The following is a 21,332-nucleotide window of genomic DNA, read 5'->3' on the forward strand; positions in this document are numbered from 1 at the left end:
AACCGACCAACTGCCCAGGCCCGGAAACAGTGAAAGGACCAAGTATACTTCGGCCGATGAGACGAGCAACCGAGCGACCAACCAACGGTCGTCCCGCTCCAGTCTCCCTCCGCCGGACAGTTGGTGTGTGTCGCCAGCGGTCGGCGGGCACTGGCTGTCGGCGCCTCACCGCTGCTGCGTCCCGAACTCACTGCCAGACACACGACGACCCGGAAACACCATCGGTCGCTCCAGAGATGGTACGACAGTGCACTTATCGATACGCGCTGCTGCTGCCGCTCACGGGCAAGTAAGGCAGGAAATCAGTGACGCCAGGAAATTGAATAAGAAAACGAGGCGGCAGCATCATAATATAAGATGAGAAACAGTAAATGGTGAACCGTGATTTATCTTCAAAGAATATTCTTAAAATTTTATTTTATTTACTAGCGATTCATTAACACATATAATCACACTATGTGAGCATGGAAGTAGTTGCCAGGGAGTAACTGATAGAATCATAGTCAAACTGCTTTTAACATATGGAAATTTTATTCCTAAAAGCGTTTTTTTAAAAAGAAACAGATTTAAAATTATAATCAGAAAGCACACTCTAAATATCAGATTACAATTTATTCAGAGGCAGAAGAAACAAAATTTTGAGTGTATGAGCTTTCGGGCTGAGAACCTTGCAGCTCCCTTTTGACACAGCGGTAGTCACGACCGCTTACAACAACCTCTGAACGACTACACTGGTGCAAATCTGCAACACACCAGATTACTTTAAACTAAAAATTTTAACAGTCCACACAAGCACACAAACTATGCACCCCGTAGGAGGGATGGAAATGGTACAAACACTAAAATTAAAATATCAACTTTGCCACTGAAGGTGCAACTTGATTTTAACTTCTAAGAAAAGTCACGGTGGAAGGGTTGCAACTTTATATAGTAAAATGACCACTTAAATAAAGGCCCATGAAATGCAATCTTACATAAAATTATACAAGGTTGACCAAACGAGTTAACATGCTCTACAGTACACATATACCTCCTCTCAAGACGATAGGCAAGATAAAAACATATTTCAGGAATTAGGCCGTTACACTCCAAGCAATGAATTCGTTAACACACCGAATCCGACAAACATGACAGAGGCAGCTACTAACGTACGGCAGATTGATAGGGAGATTACCGAACAACCCGAACCGCAGGTTGCTCTAACCCGCCCCTACTCCACAAGGGAAAAACGGACCACCCAATTCAGAAATAACCACCTTCCCGCTGGTGGGCAAACGGAGAAGATTGGTGGGACGACCCCAAAACAAAGCGGCTGGTGACCTCACCAGGAAAACAAGTAGAATTTAACAAGTAAATGAATCAACATATCACCAATCACTTCTAATAAACTACGATTTCTGGAGAAGACCTGGCGCAGCACCCCCAAATCGCTCCCCCGAACTGTCCGCTTCCAGCCGCTTCAACGGACGCAGGAAGGCGCGCCGATCTCCCGTCTCACGGCGTCGCAGCTCGCACCGCCAGAACGATGTCGTGGGTTGACTCCTGTTGCTCTCGTGTCGACCGCGAAGCCACTACCCCTCGCTACACGGCGCGGCCCACTGGACTGACGTGGCGACCTCACACGCGCCGACCCTCAAGACGGACAAGTCATCTTGTGTCTCAGTGCGCGACCGAACAACCGATCGATCCAACCGCCAATGACCATTGCCTGAACAACTCGAGCAGACTGGCGGCCTGACGCGCAGACTCAGATGCAGGAACTAAGCTCCAACCGGGCAACCACTCGCTGAGTTCTCTTACTGGCGGAGTGGAAAGACTTTCATTTATCCGGCTTTAAAGATTGATCCGAACGAAAGACATACTAGCACTCCGGACGACAGACAGACACTAACTGCCTCACAAAAGTGGACGAGAGACACACTAGCAAGCTGAGGACGAGAGACTGACCCAGACTGACTCCAGACTGACCAACTGAGCCCAGACTGACTCACTGGCGGGCTCATAACGCCCCTTAAATGCACGTGAACAGGCAACCTTTCCCCTTTCCCAGCAGAGGGAGACACCAAAGCTGCGATTGCCACAGCGGCGCCACCGCCAAAAACGGAGGGTGACTGCTTCACACTGCGCACTGCAGCGCGTTCTACAAAACAGCAGTTTTTACCACGGCTCAATTGGCATGAACACGAGCCTTGCACGGCTCAATACAATTCTTGAAATCAGTAACATTCATAACTGTTGTAATAGTTATCGTAAAACAACGATAGATATTGCTATGAGGTCTTCTGATAATTTTGATCTGTGTAGTGCACCTAGTTTCATTGAAGCGTGTGCAGGAGACAGGGAGACCTGTATTCAGGTCAACACCCGAAAGCCGCCATTATATTCCTAACACCTTCGTTTCTTCTACCACCACACTGGGAAATACCTGTTGGCCTTGTCTTAACAACTACAACAGAACTTTACCGAAGAACTTTCTTTCTACACTTCAATGGTCTGTGAAATGTGAAAAACTGAAAGCGCGGGATATTTTTGTTGCTATCCTTTCATTTCGAATACGAATGTCTTAAATTCCATCATATATCTCGATAATGTGCTTTCATCTTGACGAGTAGTCGGATGGATTCTACAAGTCATCAGTGTGTTCTACGTAATAGTTATATTGTCCCAATGAGAATAACTGTACTGGACCCATAAACGAGTAGAGTCCATTCCGGGGGAAAAAAAGAAGAAAGAAAGCGCTAATACCTGAATCCCTATGAAATGGTGCTGTTGATTATTAAGTGAAGGGAGTAATAGATAAGCGTTTACATTGTACCACAGTGGTATACGGGAAGTCGAAACGAACAGTTAACTACGGGACGCTTGCGATAAGCAGTACCGGGAGATAACGTCAAACTGGCCTACGAGAGCCACCAGAGAAACATCGCTCGCTCATTGCAAGGTATTCAGTATCCTCTCACTCTGTCATACCAACAGCCTAGTTGGATATTTCACTAACATTAGTCACTTAAACTATCCCGTGAAGGTAATGAGTACTCTAGTGTAAATAAGTAACATCGGACGGCGATGGCGCTTTCGGGTAGAAAGACGACGATAAAATTAGCGGTCCGTAGCTTTGACCACTATGGGACTCAACTTCTGAGGTCATCAGTCGCCTAGAACTTAGGACTACTTAAACCTAACTAACCTAAGGACATCACACACATCCATGCCCGAGGCAGGATTCGAACATGCGACCGTAGCGGTCATGCGGTTCCAGACTGAAGCGCCTAGAACCGCTCGGCCACCCCGGCCGGCTCAGCGGTCCGTGCCCAGTGCACACGACCTAAGGTGCACGAAGCAGATCGTGTCGTGCGTGAAGCACGTCGGTCGACAGGTGATCCGAGCACGGGGCTCACAACCCGAACCACGCGCCACCGTTAAGCACTACTGAAGGACTGGGTCCCTTACTTCGATTGCACATAATTCATTAAGGTGAATCCAAAACATTTATTTCAAATAACATATATGAAGTTATATTTAAATCTGTCTGACATTCAACAGGAATAAAAAAAAACAATTGCAATATCAGCTGATTAATGCGTGAAGCGCGAGTTAAGCCAATAACCAGATAAAGTAAACAATTCAGCGTAATTCAAAAGAAAGAGAAAAACAAAAATTGAATCAATACACCCCACTGACAAATATCCATAAACCTTACAATACTACTCAAAAGAATACACTGAAGCGGGGAGCAGTCATTCACCCGACAGAACACTTCAAAATGAGGTCACTAACACAGCTGCGTGCCCCAGAAAACAGCAAGACATTAAATACACTTCATTTGACGAATAACAAATGCTCATTAACATTACGCCACTCCTGTTTGAACTGCAGTGTCCCAAAAAAACAGGCACTTTTATCTGTTTAAATTTGAGCATTAAGGAGTTCCAAACGATGTCCAATACAAATCTTTCCCCTTTCTAGGCGGAGGTTGAGCCTGAAACACAGAATGCCACAAAAACACAGTTTTGCTGTCACATCTTACAGGACACCCGGAAGCAGTAACAGACAAGCGGTCGGCAACCACAAATAACACAGGCTAAGAGTCAGGCTGGGAGCACATCCTACACTATGCTCACCACAAACTGTAGACATTCCGGCCGAACATCCGCTTGCGGTGGCTGCCAGAAGGACGAAGCAACCGACAGGCCCACGCCGTGCTTCTCACACAGGCACCTCAATGAGTACAAACATCTAGGTCAACGCCAATTCCGGACTCCCCTCTCACTGCGAGGCTTGGCACAGTTTATACGAAATGCCTTCCAGGCAACCAGTAACCGTCGCAGGAGTTTCACGATTAGCAAACAGCCCCAGCGTAACAGACATCACACGTGAGCTCACGCCCGAGCCACAACTCCGCCAGTCCCACCGGCCGCCCCAAACCGACTGTCTCTCGCCGTCCCGCGCGCCGCAGCCGAAAACGCAAAGATCTTCATCCCCGGGGACGCGCGAAAGATAACAAGCCGATCGCTGATGATCGACCAGCGATCTGGCTCGACAGGAACTGCTCGAATTACAGCTTTCGATTTTCTGGACACAGTTTACGTGAAATTTGTCGACGAAGCAGCGTGCCATAAGCATACTCGCCGTTCCACAGACCGACATCGTTCCCGCCACTCGGACGGCAACGTGAGAGAAGTGACTGTCGACCGTGCAGGACTCGGAGTTCGGAACGTACGGATCTTCACGCTGCCCTTTGAAGTTCCTGCCACGCTCCTCGTGGACTCGCTGCGGCCTACCGGGGAAGTACTAAGTGGCCCATGCTCGGGACGTATCCTGTTCTGAACGGACTGTATCAGGTGCGAATAGAACTGTGCAGACACAGCCAGTCGTAAGTGACCGTTGCAGGCTGTCGAGCGATCGTCATTTACGACTGTCAACAGCGGACTTGTTCGGGGTGCGGGCAGGAAGGGCACGTTCGCTCTGACTGCGTGCAGAGGCGCCTTGTACGGGTACCTCGACCACATAATTGGAGCTGGTACGACGCCTACGTCGCAACCGACGACACTGCCTGTTTGCTACCTATACTGAGGCAGCGAGGGCGGCGACGGACGCGGACGTTGTTCCCCTCGAGTTAGCGACCCCTGCGGCCGCGGGCCCGGTTTCCGCGGCCTGCATCGGAGCCGCTGACGTGCTCGCCAGCAGCGACCACGACGGCACTCCAGCCGTGTGGGGAAGGAGCGCACCTGAAGAGCGATTCGAGCTCGGACACGGAGACGCGAGGGGAGTCTACTTTCTTGCGAACCATGGATGAAGGGTATCTTCCGGATGCTATATTCCTTGACTTCCAGAAAGCGTTTGACTCGGTGCCCCACTGCAGACTTATAACTAAGGCACGAACATATGTGATTGGTTCGCAAATATGTGAGTGGCTCCAAGACTTCTTGAGTAATAGAACCCAGTACGTTGTCCTCGATGTTGAGTGTTCATCGGAGGTGAAGATATCATCTGGAGTGCCCCAGGGAATTGCGGTAGGTCAGCTGTTTTCTATCTACATAAATGATCTTTTGGATAGGGTGGATAGCAATGTGCGGTTGTTTGCTGATGATGCTTTGCTGTACGGGAAGCTGCCGTCGTTGAGTGACTGTAGGAGGATACGAGATGACTTGGACAGGATCTGTGATTGGTGGAAAGAATGGTAGCTAACCCTAAATATAGATAAATGTAAATTAATGCAGATGAATAGGAAAAAGAATCCTGTAATGTTTGAATACTCCATTAGTAATGTAGCGCTTGACGCAGTCACGTCGATTAAATATTTGGGCGTAACATTGCAGAGCGATATGAAGCGGGACAAGCATGTAATGGCAGTTGTGAGGAAGGCGGATAGTCGTCTTCGGTTCATTGGTAGAATTTTGGGAAGATATGATCATCTGTAAAGGAGACCGCTTATGAAACACTAATACGACCTATTCTTGAGTACTGCTCCAGCGTTTGGGATCGCTATCAGTTCGGATCGAGGGAGGACACAGAAGCAATTCAAAGGTGGGCTGCTAGATTTGTTACTGGTAGGTTTGATCATCACACGAGTGTTACGGAAATGCTTCAGGAACTCGGGTGGGAGTCTCTACAGGAATGGAGGGGTTCTTTTCGTGAATCGCTACTGAGGAAATTTAGAGAACCAGCATTTGAGGCTGACTGCAGTACAATTTTACTGCCGCCAATTTACATTTCGCGGGAACACCACAAACATAAGATAAGAGAGATTAGTGCTCGTACGGAGGCATATAGGCAGTCATTTTTCCCTCGTTCTGTTTGGGAGTGGAACAGGGAGAGAAGATGATAGTTGTGGTACGAGGTACCCTCCGCCACGCACCGTATGGTGGATTGCGGAATATGTATGTAGATGTAGATGTTCTTTTCGTAGTGATCCACAGGATGCAGACACGGGTTTCCGCAAACACAAGTCACCCAAACGGCGAAAGGAGAGGAGGGTATGCGCAAGAAACGCTTCGCGAGACGGTGACACGTTTCACGCTCTTGGGGACAACCCCTCTGTGGACCCCATACCCACGGTTCACTTTCGCTGCTGGCAACGTCTGCCAGAGGACACACACGGCTTGACGGCGCCCGACCCACTGACGAGCCTCATGGCGATTTTGCGGCTCCTAACGTACCACACGTCCAGCCTGGCGACTCGGCGTCCGACAAGGAGACGGGAACAATGATGTCAGACCCGAGCGACCACCTGACGCCCGCGGCCGGCGGATCGTCGGCACACGCCTTGTCTCTGGCGGTCAGTAAGTAATATACGTGTGGAGCAGGTGGCAGGGATGGTCAGAGAAGGGCGATGAGGCGCTTACTGGCTCAAACGATTGCAGGATACGTCATCGTACTATCCAATTTCCCACGTATATGGATAGGTACAGTCAATGTCAACGATATTAGTTCGACGATCAAAACCCGGCTGTTGAAGGACGTGATTCGGGTGGCGGACATTGATATGGTGCTTCTGCTCCTGGATGTCTACGGATACCTCCGTTACGTCAGTACAACTACTGACGTGTCGAGAGTCGAGAGCAAACAGTCTATTAGTCTACTGAGGTATCTCCAATGTTTCAACGCGCTACAGAGCACCTAGTGGTGGGTGCTATGACTACGGAACTCGTTACACGCGGACATACACACATCGCCAGCCACTCGGCCAGCACGTTCGGCAGGATTTACGTTTTCATAGGTCTTTGGGCAGCGAGTGTCAGTGCCGAGCTGTGGCCCACGGCATTCACTGAGCGTCAGGCCGTCGCCTGCCCCTGACCCTGCCACTACGACAGATGAGCCGTACTAGAGGACAGTGGACTCTTAATGTCGACATTCTCCAGGAAGAGGCTTGCCCTCTAGCCGTTACTGATAGGTGTAACAAATGCGAACGAGGACGTCGTACCTACGATTCCGCGGAAAGGTGGTGGATCCACTGCACCAAACCAGCTATCTGCGGCACGTTCGTGGTGGATGTACAGGCAGGGCGCTTTGGCAACGATAGACCTCTGAGTTTTACTACAAAGTCTTGCAGGAAGTAGCGTCGCAGTAACCTCCGCCACAGCGCCGAACGGCTAACCTCCGGACACAGACACAGCTCCTGCAGATCGCGGCTACCAGATTGGGAGGCACGCGGGTTCGATCGAGACTGCGAGATTCCATTCCAGAGGTTCGTGCTTCTCTTCATCACGTCGTCAGAGAATGGAGACATCGTAACAGGCGACTTATCACTGCAGTTGTTGCGGCGGACGGACAACATTAAGAGACAAACACCCCAACCTCCCGTGTCCTCACAGGTTATTACCGCACTCTCTGTCAGACGACACATTCTTGGAGGCCGTCACAATGGAAGAAATGGGCATGGCCCCTGGACTTGATGGTCTTCCAATTGAATATTATGGCACTTTCTCTGACCCGATGGGGAACGTTCGGCGACAGATGTACTCCGAAATCCTGGATCCAAAATTTCGCGCCCCCCCCCCCCCCCCCATCGCGAATTTTGGGAGGGTGTGGTAAACCCCGTGATAAAACCAAACAAGGGGGTGTAGACTGCAAGGCTTCCGCCTGTTGACATCAGTCAGTTCCGACTGCAAGCTGCTCGCATGCATACTTCGTGCTCGCCTCCTCGCTACTGTCATAGATACCACTCACGTCGACCAAGCATGTCTGGGAGGTGGCACTAATATATCTACATATGGCGTTAAACTCTTATACACATGTCGTGGCGCTAATGTCGGCATGTGGCTTAGAAGGCGGCCCCGTGGCTGCTGACCCAGACCACGCGTTTAACCGAGTTGAGCAGGCTTACTTAGAGACGACGTGTCTGTCCCCAGTACCGGCTGGTGCGGTTCCCTGTCTCGGCCGCGTGGCCCCTTCCAGTGCCCCGCAGTTCACTGTTGGCAGCTCAGTCTGACAAGGGTGCTGGCTGTCGGCCCCTCTCCTCGCCGTCGCTCTCGAGCCTCCACTTCAGGGTCCACGTCAGTGTTTGCGGGGCATTCGCCTCCGCAATGCGCGTCTTACGGTGGATGCTAAGTTACAGGTGGCCTTTGGTCATTTCGGCAGCGACGGTAGGGTATCCGAGACTATTCGAGACCCGTTACGAGTCACTGACGTTGCCCACACACGCAGACGGCACTCGAATGATAAACGTGCAAAATAGGGCACGCGCTCTCATTTGCGGACGATGCATCGCCTACGTGCTTTGGACAAGCACACGCGCACTGGTACACCGATCCAGGAGGTGGCGCCCCCGTCCCTCCGGGCAGGTGTTCTTCTCGGACACATCGCGCCACCGCTGTGTCACATCCGCACTTACACAGTCGACACGAGTTATGTGTTAAGAAGTTCTACGGACTACATGAGTTCCTTGGGCTCCCGTCACTGCTTTCAGCGGACACTGCCTGCTTACGTGATTGAACATCGACATCGGGCGATTGGCTGCAGCAGGGTATGGGGTAACATACACACATGCACTCGCCTTTCCTTCCCACCCCGGTGAGTGCGCTGTGGTACGTGCAAACGACTGGAAAATTTCCCACCCGACGATATTTATACACTACACATCTTGCAAGGCGCCGTGTCTGCCCCAGATGAGCCGCTGTCGACACGGTCATGCATCGTTTCGTGTGTGGTACGACTGCCGACTGCTGGCTCCTCACATGGCCCGTGTTGGCATTGTTGCTGCTACGGACGCCTCACTCCGTAGAGCCCACCGAGCTGATCCATCCCGAAGTTACTTGCTGTCCTGCCACTCGTCAAGGCGCCGCGGTGTGCGTCAAAGCCGTGGCGTTGTCATACTCTTTTAGGGAGGGCTTTGCAGAGTTCTTAGATTTTTTTCTACTATTTAACGAGCAACTACACGGTTTTATCACGCAACGCGTCGTATGGTTCGCTCTTTGCGAATTACTTGGGGTCGTTGTTTACGCACCCTCCAGAGTACTGGATTGTAACGAGAGTGAGAAGAGATTGAAGATATAGCACAGGATGGACTGATGAGAGATATCAACGATAATTATAGGGTGTTGCACTCTCGCTGAACGAGAAGACGACTAGGACATCCCGCCGCCTGGCTGCTGTGGACAGCCCTAGAAGAAGCTTAAACAAAAATAGAAAATAAATGAAAGATAACAAAAATATCGTACCCTCTGTTTTATCTGTTAAAAAAAAAAACAACCAAAGCTGTTCGTGGGCGGAGTTTGAAGCAGACGCAAACATCTGTCCTAGTTAGGTTAGGGTGAAAGCGGCGGTAGCACTAGATATTGTTTTTGTTTGTAGATTAGATAGGTTCTTTGAGGTAGCAGGAGTGTTATGTGCCAACGCCTGAAGTGGAAGAGGTCTTGGGCATCAAAAAAGTAAAAAAACAACAAAAAGTACAAAATAAAAGTAAGCAGAAGGCCTAAGTTTGAATTGTGATCTGGCTCAGATTTTCATCTTGCGCCAGTGGTATAAATCAATTTCCACTGGTAGCCAATGTCTTTAATTCCTCTGTGTCTTTGAAAACTAATTATATTATACTTATAAGACAGTAGTTCTTGCAAATAGGACAGACAAACAAAACGATTTAATTGTTAATTTTATGCTGTTATGATTTAAAATATTTTGATACAAAATTTGCTCAAGCATTAACTTTTAAGCACAAGAACAAGGTTTTCTTTTTTTTTTAATTCAGGGACAATTTGAGCCAAAATAACTGTTTCTTGACTAGAACTGTCTCGTATAAAACTACAAATTTGCTCGTCTCGACTTCACCTACATCACTGTCTAAGGCTGTAAACATCCTCTCTCTCTCTCTCTCTCTCTCTCTCTCTCTCTCTCTCTCTATATATATATATATATATATATATATATATATATATATATATATATTAAGACAGTCTACATCTACATACATATTCCGCAATCCACCATACGGTGCGTGGCGAAGTGTACCTCGTACCACAACTAGCACCTTCTCTCCCTGTTCCACTCCCAAACAGAACGAGGGAAAAATGACTGCCTATACGCCTCTGTACGACCCCTAACCTCTCTTATCTTATCTTTGTGGTCATTCCGCGAAATGTAAGATGGCGGCAGTAAAATTGTACTGCAGTCAGCCTCAAATGCTGGTTCTCTACAGTTCCTCAGTAACGATTCACGAAAAGAACGCCTCGTTTCCTCCAGAGACTCCCACCCGAGTTCCTGAAGCATTTCCGTAACACTCACGTGATGATCAAACCTATTAGTAACAAATCTAGCAGACCGGCTCTGAATTGCTTCTATGTCCTCGCTCAATCCGACCTGATAACGATCCCAAACGCTCGAGCAGTACTCAAGAATAGGTCGTATTACTGTTTTATAAGCGGTCTCCTTTACAGATGAACCACATCTTCCCAAAATTCTACCAATGAACCGAAGACGACTATCCGTCTTCCTCACAACTGCCATTACATACTTGTCCCACTTCATATCGCTCTGCTGTGTTACGCCCAAATATTTAATCGACGTGACTGTGTCAAGCGCTACACTACTAATGGAGTATTCAAACATTACGGGATTCTTTTTCCTATTCATCTGCATTAATTTATATTTATCTATATTTAGAGTTAGCTGTCATTCTTTACACCAATCACAAATTATGTCCAAGTCATCTTGCATCCTCCTACAGTCACTCAACGACGACATCTTCCCGTAACAAAAAAACGACATACCACGAAGGGTTTATCCGAATGGGACAAAAATCGGTAGCTGTGATGTACATGTACAAACAAAGAAATCATTAAATTTTCAGAAAAATTGGACGATTTATTCAAGAGATTGGGGAAGTCAATAACGCGTTGGTCCACGTCTGCCCTTATGGAAGTAGTTATTCGGCTGGTCATTGATTGATAGAATTGGTGGAGGTCCTCCTGAGGGTGTCCTGCGAAATTCTATCCAACTGGCGCGTCAGATCGTCAAAATCGCGAACTAACTGGAGGGCCCTGCCGTTAGCGTTCCAAACGTTCTCAATTGGAAAGAGATCCGATGGCCTAGGTAGGATTTGGCGAGCACAAAGCAAGCAGTAGAAACGCTCGGCGTGGGCGGGCGGACATTTTCTCGATGAAACGTAAGGCCAGGAGGATTTGGCACGAAGAACACCAAAACGAGGCGTAAAATGTCGTCGACGTACCGCTGCGCTCTAAGTGTGTCCTCCTACGGCATCCCAGACCATCACTCCTGACTGTCAGGCCGAATGCAGGCGACAGTCATGCTGGTATCCCACCGCACCACTGTCCGGGGCGTCGGGGCTCAGTCTGAAAGGGAACTCATCACTGAAGACAATTCTGCTTCAGCCAATGAGAGGCCAGGCCGAACCTGTCCATCACCACTGCAGAGGGGCTTGTGGTGTACATAGGCCGACGGCAGTCACCGCAAAAGACACTGTGATATCAGCCCTCTTCATGTGAACCTCCTACAAATGGTACTTGCGGTCACTGGAGCACCGATCCGTGATAGCAATGATGCCGGGTCTCTGAGTGCCTCTGCGACGATTGCTCGTCCCTCACTTTCTGCCGCCTCTGCAGATGAACCGCTTCCTTGATGCGCCGTGTTTGGCCACGGTCCACACAGTCCTGCCGCCATCGTCGAATGGTGGCATCGCTCCTATTCAAACGTCGAGCGCTTCGCTGATTACTACAACCGGATTATGTGAGCCCAACTACACGTTCTCTCTCAAATGCCGACGTCTTCGTATACTTGTCTACGAGGCGTAGTTACTGTCCAGCTGAGTCACGGATTCGGCAAGTTCCTTATTCACCGGACTTGCCAGGCACGTGGTGAAACTTACTGGAACGTCACACGTGCATCCATCGGCCGTCAAAGTTTACATTTTTCAATTTCCGTCGATACCTACATGAATATCAAATTGTGACCAATATGTATAACTCCTTCGTTGTTTTTTTTGTGTTAAAATACATATCAGGCGGACACGTTCAGGACTTTACTCTGATGAGGATATGGCCAGAGTCATGGTGTACAGTTCGGCGTGAATTGTTTAATATTCCTAAGATCATTGATGTGTATAGTGAAAATGCTTTGATAAGTTTTCCTTCAAGGTGTTCTTTTCGAAGAATGCGGTAGGTTACTGGATTCCAGCGAAACAGCAACAGAAGTGATGAACTGTTCTGCTCTGGCGTTTCAACCTTTTTTCCGAATTTCATTTGTATTTCTGTTGTACCATGTTCAGCTTTGCTCTTTTACCAAAGCACAGTACGTTTTACATGACTTAACTTGTTTAATATGCTAATGTAGTTGTAATTGCGATAGTTTGCTAGTCAGAGTCTATTACTGAACAAAATAAACTAAGGACAAGGCACGTGAGGAAACTTGCCGCTGGTGACCTCGGTGTTGAGCGCCCGTAAGCTGCTTTCAGGAAACTTGTGGAATATCGTAGTTACTGTGAGTATATTACATTTTTTCAGTTTTGTTTTTGCAAGCCCGCACAATTTCTCTTTCATCAGCTGTAATTGGTCTTTAAAAACTGGATTGTGGCACTGAAAAAAATTGTAGTCACTTCTGTCACCTGGCCGGTGTGGCCGTGCGGTTCTAGACGCTTCAGTCCGGAACCGCGCGACTGCTATGGTCGCAGGTTCGAATCCTCCCTCGGGCATGGATGTGTGTGATGTCCTTAGGTTAGTTAGGTTTAATTAGTTCGAAGTTCTAGGTGACTGATGACCTCAGAAGTTAAGTCGCATAGTGCTCAGAGCCATTTGAACCATTTGAACTTCTGTCTATATTTAAAAAAGTGTTCTATTTGCGTATTATAATTTTCCATACACTCGCTTCGATATCTTGAACTATACATGAAATGTAATAAATTTTTAAAAATAAATCACTTCTGCTGTAATGGAGTGCGCCTAGGTGAAAATGTTTGCATTTTCTCTAGATTGGAGATAGACATAGACCTCCTCCGAAATCCAAAGCCAAAGACAGTCTGTACATTTACGTTTATATACATATTCCGAAAGCCACCGTGTGGCGAAATGTACCACCACATCCGACGGCTAGTCGTTTCCTTTCGTGGTCCACTTGCGAATACGTCGAGGGAAGCATGGCTGTCTACAGCCCCCCCCCCCCCGTCCCTCCCCCGTACGACCCTTAATCTCCCTTGTATTATCTCCGCGGTCCGTAGACAAAATGTGCGTTGGGGGCAGTAGAATCGTTCTGCAGTTGGCCTCATATGCCCGTTGTCTAAATTTCGTCATGGTGCTCCACGAAAACAACGTCCTCTTCCCTCCAGTGATTGTCATTTAACTTGCGCGCTCACTCTGCCCTCCGATCTTCGTCAGTGGGACACCGTGTCAAGCGCTTTTCGGAATCTAGGGATAAGACATCTGTCTGGTGGCCTCCGGTGAGAGTTTGTACGAGGTGTCGTGCGAGAAAGGGGCAAGCAGAGCTTCGCACGAGCGATGCTTTATAAATCCGTGCTGTTTGTGGACAGAAACTTTTCTGTCTCAAGAAAATTTGTTATATTCAGAGTCAATTACGCAGGTCTGTACTTGGTCTGTAATTACGCAGGTCTATTGTTTTACCCCTCTTATGTGCAGGAGTCACCTGCACTTATTTCCAGACTTTCCGGACGCTTTGGGCTTTTTGCTGGGCGGGGTATCACGATGAATGCGTTTCAAGTAAGGGGCCAGTGACGTAGAGCACTCTCTGTAAAACGTAATTGTTGGACCTTGCCAACTATACGTTTGCAACTCTCCGAGTCGTTTATGTAGGCCACGGATGCCTATTTTTATCTCCTCCATGCGGGAGGTGTACGACAGTCAGACGACGGTGTGTTTGTACGACCCTCCTGCGTGAGTGGTTTCTTAAACGTGAAGTTTAAAACTTCAGCTTTCCTCTTGCGAGTAGACAGAGAGTGACTTTACTTGTGTCCAGAATTTTCTTGGCTTCTCGCCGAGATCTTTCACTAAGGTCTGACGGTGGAAGTTGTATGTACCTGTCAACATCGGCGCGTTATTTTCTGAGCCAATAGTGCAACAATCTCTGGTTCCTCAGGATTTTCCAGATCTGACTATTAAGCAACGGAGGGTCATTACCTTTGCTATCCACATACTTGGAACGAACTTCTCAAGAGTGCGATTTTCAATTTATATTTTTCGCATAATTCCTCTACGTCAGCCATATTGCAGCTAAATGATGTGCATCCGTCGTCTAAGTGGGATGCTAACGACTGCATCTTTTTCTAGCATGGAATATGTAGTGTTGGCTAGCAAAGTCGGCTGTACAACTGCGGCAAGTGCTAGGAAGTGTCTCTAGACCTGCCGTGTGGCGGCGCTCGGTCTGCAATTACTGACAGTGGCGACACGCGGGTCCGTCGTATACTAGCGGACCGCGGCCGATTTAAAGGCTACCACCTAGCAAGTGTGGTGTCTGGCGGTGACACCACAGAATACTCTCCTAGCCAACTTGACTGTTTTATTAACTCGATGTGGCCGAGCGGTTCTAGGCGCTTCAGTCCGGAACCACGCTGCTGCTACGATCGCAGGTTCGAATCCTGCCTCAGGCTTGATGTGTCTGATGTCCTTAGGTTAAGTTACGTTTAAGTAGTTCTAAGTCTAGGGGACTGATCACCTCCGATGTTAAGTCCCATAGTGCTTAGAGCCATTTGAGCCATTTATTAACTTTAGTAACCACCATCATTGTTATAACGTCATTATCACGCATCCCTGTCTCTATACCGACAGTATCAATAAGATCACGCCCATTTGTCGCTACAAGGTTTAAAGTATTTCAGTTGCATGTGGGTTGCCTAACTACTGGTTTTAGGAAAACATGTTCAAAGTACTTGTCAAGACTGGCTATCTGTACCAGTTGCAGTTAATCCATAGACGCCCCAGTCCGTTCTCGGTAGATTTAAGTCAACACCAACTGCACATTTTTGGTATTTCCGCGCTACTGAGTACAGACGTTTCTCGATTGATTCCACAACGACCTCAACTGAAACAATATTTCTGTCGACATCTGTGGCATCTAACCTGCCTTTGCGATATACGTTCCATGTATACATACACAGGTTTTATACTCAGCAATGTATGAACCGATGTGCAACGAACGCAGTCTCACGGTGTCTTCTATTTTTCATTGCGAATTTCATGCTGCATGTTACTTAATTAGGAACTATCACAGTAATTATAGCCATTAATGATAAGATGGGCAGTTCACAATGAAGCTAACATGTCAGAATCGAAAATATTTTACCGAATACTTCACGTAAAACTGTTTGATGAACAACGCAGAGCAGCTGGCGTTCGCGCGGCGCCCTGCTGTGTCGCTGGGACTGCCGGGAGCTGCCCGCTGGCCCTCCGCCCCCACACCGACGCTCATCCGGCCCCTGGCGATGTCGCCGCTGCTCGCTTTGGCCGCCGCTGCTGTTGACAAGACACCACCCCCCCCCCCCCCCAGCTACCTTTTCCTTTGCACGAAACATCAGCTCCTACTGCCACGAACTACAGTTGCATTTGAAAAAGCGAAGTTGATACTGTGGCAATTAACATACGTACGACAAAAGACTACACTTCGTTTCCTGCTTACTTTCTGCAAACTGATCTGATGTAAATAGAATTACGAAATCTTAAATGACTTCGGAAATATTTAAGGTAAATAGCGTTGTTGAGTTATTCAGTATGTATTGGGCAGAACGAAGTAATATCAAGCTTATCAAGTAACACAGCCCGAGCTATGTTGAAGATAATTTTTTGTACACTTTGTTGAGCATAAAATAGTTTTGTAACTATATTTGAATAAATATGAATTTCATATGAATTTACAGGTTTTTTCGACAGCGTGCAAATGTCATGAAGATATTTTGATGGAATAGATCTTTTCTTGGGCCGACACCTTTGTCTTTGCATAATGTTTCGCAGAAGCGTTATTTTGCTCATCTGTATCTTTGTGGCAGTAATCGCAACTACTGACCACAGTGCTCCAGATTCCATTACAGGTAAAAAATTTACGTTTTTGTCTGGGCATAGTAATATCATGGCAAGCAATGAAATACATGTTCAATTTTCTCATCTATTTGCTTCCCTTTTTTTTAGGATCTGATTCTGAAGTTACAATCTATCGTCTAAGAACCGAAAAAACAGGTTAGTATTTGTTTTCGGCATTTCTACTAACGTTTCACGGTTCAGGAAATTAATTTGGTGCTGACTTCGTCTTTTAATAAGTGCTTTGAGTCACAGTGTAATGACTTTTAGTGTATCATTGCATTTGATATTATAGACTAATGAATTTTAGTGTATCATCGCTTTTGATATTATAGAGTATATTAGTTCGAATGTTGATCACTTACATGTTGCATACATGTTACACAGATCCTTATTAGCAATACTCGTACCTGACTGTGTCAGTACCATTTACACACAAATATCTGAAAAATGTTTACTAACATTTACGTATATCATTCGACATCCGCTGCTTCCTATGTGTCCGAATAAAATGTGTCGAGAAACACTGGGTATTTTCGTAAGTTGTGCGCCGCAAAAACCGTATTTTGTAGCACAGCATCAGTTGCAATGACTTTGCATTCTTAATTTTTATCTGAGATATCCTCGCTCAAAGAATCATTCTCCTCGAGTTTTATTGTATAACAACGTGGATGAACGCATACTTTCGCAAATTTACGGAAGTTGCAAGTACTGTACGTAACAAATTTCGTAGTAAAAAGGCGTTTGTGTCTTTCTGGCTGTAGTATAAGTGAATTTTATCTTCAACTGGAGTACATGTTATCTGCATTTATCGTAAATTAACACTATTTTCGAGTTTGTTAGAGGCTGTAACCTCCAAAAATGTTTCGGGAAATTACTAGCTCTGAAACGAAATTTTTCTGTTGTTTAAATAAGAGTGTCAGTTTGCGAAATAATTTCTTCAGTCTTCAGTGGAAGGAGTGTCACCTTTTGCGTAACACATCCAGAAATTAAAGGACAAGCAGTAACATTATTTTGAAGTTACACTGAAGCGCCAAAGAAACTAGTATAGGCATGCGTATTCAAATACAGAGAGATGTAAACACGGAGAATGGCAGGTTATCAAGATTTAAGTGAGTTTGAAAGTGGTGTTATGGTCAGCACACGGGCGATAGGACACAGTATCTCCGAGGTAACGATGAAGTGGGGATTTTCGCTTTCAACATTTTCACGAGTGTACCACCAATGTCAGTAATCCAGTAAAACATCAAGTCTCCGACATTGCTGTGGCCTTAAAAAGATCTTGCAAGAAAGGCGACTGAAGAGATTCGTTCAACGTGACAGAAGTGTGGCCCCTTCCGCAAATTGATGCAGATTTCAATGCTGGGCCATCAACAAGTGTCAGCCTGCGAACCATTCAACTAAACGTCTTCGATATGAGCTTTCGGAGCCGAAGGTCCCATCGTCTACCCTTGATTACTACACGACACAAAGCTTTGCGCCTCGTCTGGGCCCGTCAACACCGACACTGGACTTTTCATGAGTGGAAACATGTTGCCTGGTCGGACAAGTCTCGTTCCAAATTGTATCGAGTGTATGGACGTGTACGTATATGAGGACCACTGGTGGAGGCGGCGTAATGGCGTGGGACGTGCGCATTTGGAGTGATATGGAAACCTGATACGTCTAAATACGACGCTGTCAGGTGACACGTTCCAAAGCATCATGTCTGACCACCTGCATCCGTTTATGTCCATTGTACATTCCGACGGACTTGGGCAATTCCAGCAGTACAATTACTACAGAGTGGCTCCAGAATCACTCTTCAGAGTTTAAACACTTCCGCTGGCCACCAAACTCCCCAGACATGAAGATGATTGCGCATATCTTGGATGCCTTGCAACGTGCTATTCACGAGAGATCTCCACCCACTGGTACTGTTGCTGACTGTATAATGGTTAGACAGAGATTTCAGAAACAGATTTTAAATTGTAAGACATTTCAAAGGGTGGATGTAAACTTCGACTGCAATTTTTTGGTTACTAGCTTCAGATTAAAAATGAAGAAATTGCAAAAAGGTAGGAAATTAAGGAAATGGGACCGGGATAAGTTGAAAGAACTAGAGATCGTTGAGAGTTTCAGAGGGAGCATTAGGCAACGGTTGACTAGAACAGCGAAAAGTAATACAACAGAAGAAGAATAGGTAGCTTTAACAAACAAATTAGTGAAGGCAGCAGCGGATCGAATAGGTAAAAAGACAAGGCCTAGTAGAAATCCTTCGATAACACAAGAAATATGTAACATATGGAAGGAGAAAATATAAAAATGCAGCTAATCAAGCAGGTGAAAGGGAATAGAAACGTCTTACAATGAGACTGATAGGAAGAGCAAAACGGCTAAGTTGGAATGGCTACAGGACAAATGTAAGGATTTAAAAGCAAATATCACCTGAGGAAAGATAGATACTGCCTACGGGATACTTAAAGAAACATTTGGAGAAAAGAGAAGGATCTGTATGAATATCAGGAGAGCTCACGTAGGAAACCAGTCCTAAGCAAAGAAGGGAAATCAGAATGGTGAATGGAGTACAGTGGCGTGGCAAAAGTGGGGGGATACGATATGCATGTATACAGATGGCGGTGGTATCGATTGCACAAGGTACAAAAGGGCAATTCGTTAGTGGATCTAATACTACTCTGGAGTTCCATGTGAAAAGGTTTCCGACTTGATTATAATCACACGACTGAAATTAACATACTTTGAACGCGGAAAACGGTAGTTGGAGCTAGACGCATAGGACGTCCATTTCGGAAATCGTTAGGGAATGCAGTGTTCCGATATCCACAGTGTCAAGTGTGTGCCCAGAAAACCACATTTCAGGCATTACTTCTCACCATAGATTACACAGTGCTTGACGGCCTTCACGTAACGACCAAGAGCGGCGGCGTTTGCGTAGAATTGTCGTTAACAGGCAAGCAACATTACGTGAAGTAACGGCAGAAATCAGTGCCGAACGTACGACGAACGCATTCATTAGGATAGTGCGGCGAAATTTGATGTTTACGGGCCACGGCAGCAGTTGACCGAAAAAAATTATTCAAATGGCTCTAAGCACTATGGGACTTAACATCTGAGGTCATCAGTCCCCTAGACTTAGAACTACTTAAACCTAACTAACCTAAGGACGTCACACACATCCATGCCCACTGCTGGATTCGAACCTGCGACCTTAGCAGCAGCGCGGTTCCGGACTGAAGCGCCTAGAACCTGTCGGTCACAGCGGCCGGCAGTCGATCGATGCTAGTGCATTTACTAACTGCACGACGCCGCCTGCAGCGCCTCTCCTGGGCTGGTGACCATATCGACTGGACCCTGGACGAATGATGAACCATGGGCTGATGAGATGAGTCCCCATTTCATTTGATTGGACCTGATGGTAGGGTCAGAATGTGGTGCAAACCTCTCGAAGCCATGTATCCAAGTTGTCGACGAAGCACTGTGCAAGCTGGTGGTGGTTCCATAATGGTGTCGGCTGTGTTTACATGGAATGTCTGGGACCTGGTTATGTCCGACTGCTTGGAGAACTATTGCAGCCATTCGTGGACTTTATGTTTCCAGACAATAACGGAATATTTATGTATGACAATGTGCCCACGTCATGACGCTACAATTGTTCGCAATTGGTCTGAAGAACATTATGGACAGTTTCAGTGAATTATCTGGCCACCGAGGTCGCCCGACATGAATCCCATCGAACATTTATGGGAGATAATCGAGAGGTCTGCTTGTGCACAAAATCCTGCACCGGCTACAACTCCGGAGGTGTGGACGGCTGTGGAGGCCCCGTGGCTCCAGTACTTCTCCAGGGACCTCCAGCGACTTGTGGAGTCCACGCCGTGTCGAGTTACTGCAGTGCGCCAGGCAGAAGGAGTTCAGACACTTAGGAGCAGCCCAAGACTCCTGTAACCCCAGTGTGCACGGAGGAGCAGTACAAGGGAGATTACAGGACTGGGAGAGAACTCAGATGGGAGTAAGATGGCGGATATGCTACTGCGAGAAGAGTTGTTCCCAAAGCTGCTGTTTCCACATAAATTCCTGACTTCGCTTCAAATGAAATTCTTTCATACCATAGAACTAGTTAAATCTTAGATTTTCATAATTCACCGCATAGTGAGCACTCACAACAAAATTAGATCCACATATTAATAAATTTAGGTCAATAGTAAAAACATAGGAAAAAATCAAAACTGTACCCTGTTTTCCGTAAGTAAAATAAGACTCAGAAAATGTGACATACTGATAAAAAACTGCGCCTGGACAAGAAATAGGAAGAATTTATTTATTTTTTCTCTTTGCAGCTGATGAAGATATAGAAGCCACATGTGTTTCACACACACACAGGGAGGAAAAATTAAAACAAAAGCTTAAAGATATATAAAGATGATTAAGAGTTTACATTATGTAACTTGTTGAAAACCAATATGCATATCGTTTTCAAACTTTTATGTACTAAGTACTGAGTAATAATCCAGTTTCAGAGAATACCATATATTTTCTAACTCATAAAATATCTTGTATGATATTGCAGTTTAATTTCAGGGGAAATTTCTCTAATTTCAGGACAAATGTTCCGAGATGATCATGTAGCAAAACTAGCAGCTAATCTTGAAGAAATAATAATGGAACGTGACTATGGTAAGTTAAACATACTGACTTATCAGCAGCTAAGCTTGGTACATAGTAGGGAATTACAGCCTAGTAGCTTTCACTCTTTATGTCAGTAACAGTATGCAGATCAAGTGTTATATGAATAAGGAGCAAGAGTTGTGACTTTTGCTTAATTTCAGAAGCCGGGTTTTTGACATTTAGAGTGCTCCATAATGAAAT

At 46.5% G+C, this 21,332-nt stretch overlaps 1 protein-coding gene across 2 annotated transcripts in view; it reads left to right on the forward strand.

The window, feature by feature from the left end:
• LOC126092114 (titin-like) overlaps nucleotides 1–21,332 on the forward strand; it is a 511,816-nt gene that overhangs the window by 47,696 nt on the left and 442,788 nt on the right. For both annotated transcript variants that reach the window (XM_049907552.1, XM_049907553.1), the window contains 3 exons: nucleotides 16,310–16,480; nucleotides 16,578–16,625; nucleotides 21,066–21,140. In XM_049907552.1, the coding sequence (XP_049763509.1) occupies nucleotides 16,393–16,480; nucleotides 16,578–16,625; nucleotides 21,066–21,140 (211 nt within the window). In that variant the 5' untranslated portion in view covers nucleotides 16,310–16,392. Of the gene's footprint in view, nucleotides 1–16,309; nucleotides 16,481–16,577; nucleotides 16,626–21,065; nucleotides 21,141–21,332 lie in introns of those variants that run through there.

Source organism: Schistocerca cancellata, chromosome 7 (genome assembly GCF_023864275.1).
Source record: "Schistocerca cancellata isolate TAMUIC-IGC-003103 chromosome 7, iqSchCanc2.1, whole genome shotgun sequence".
Lineage (NCBI taxonomy): Eukaryota > Metazoa > Arthropoda > Insecta > Orthoptera > Acrididae > Schistocerca > Schistocerca cancellata.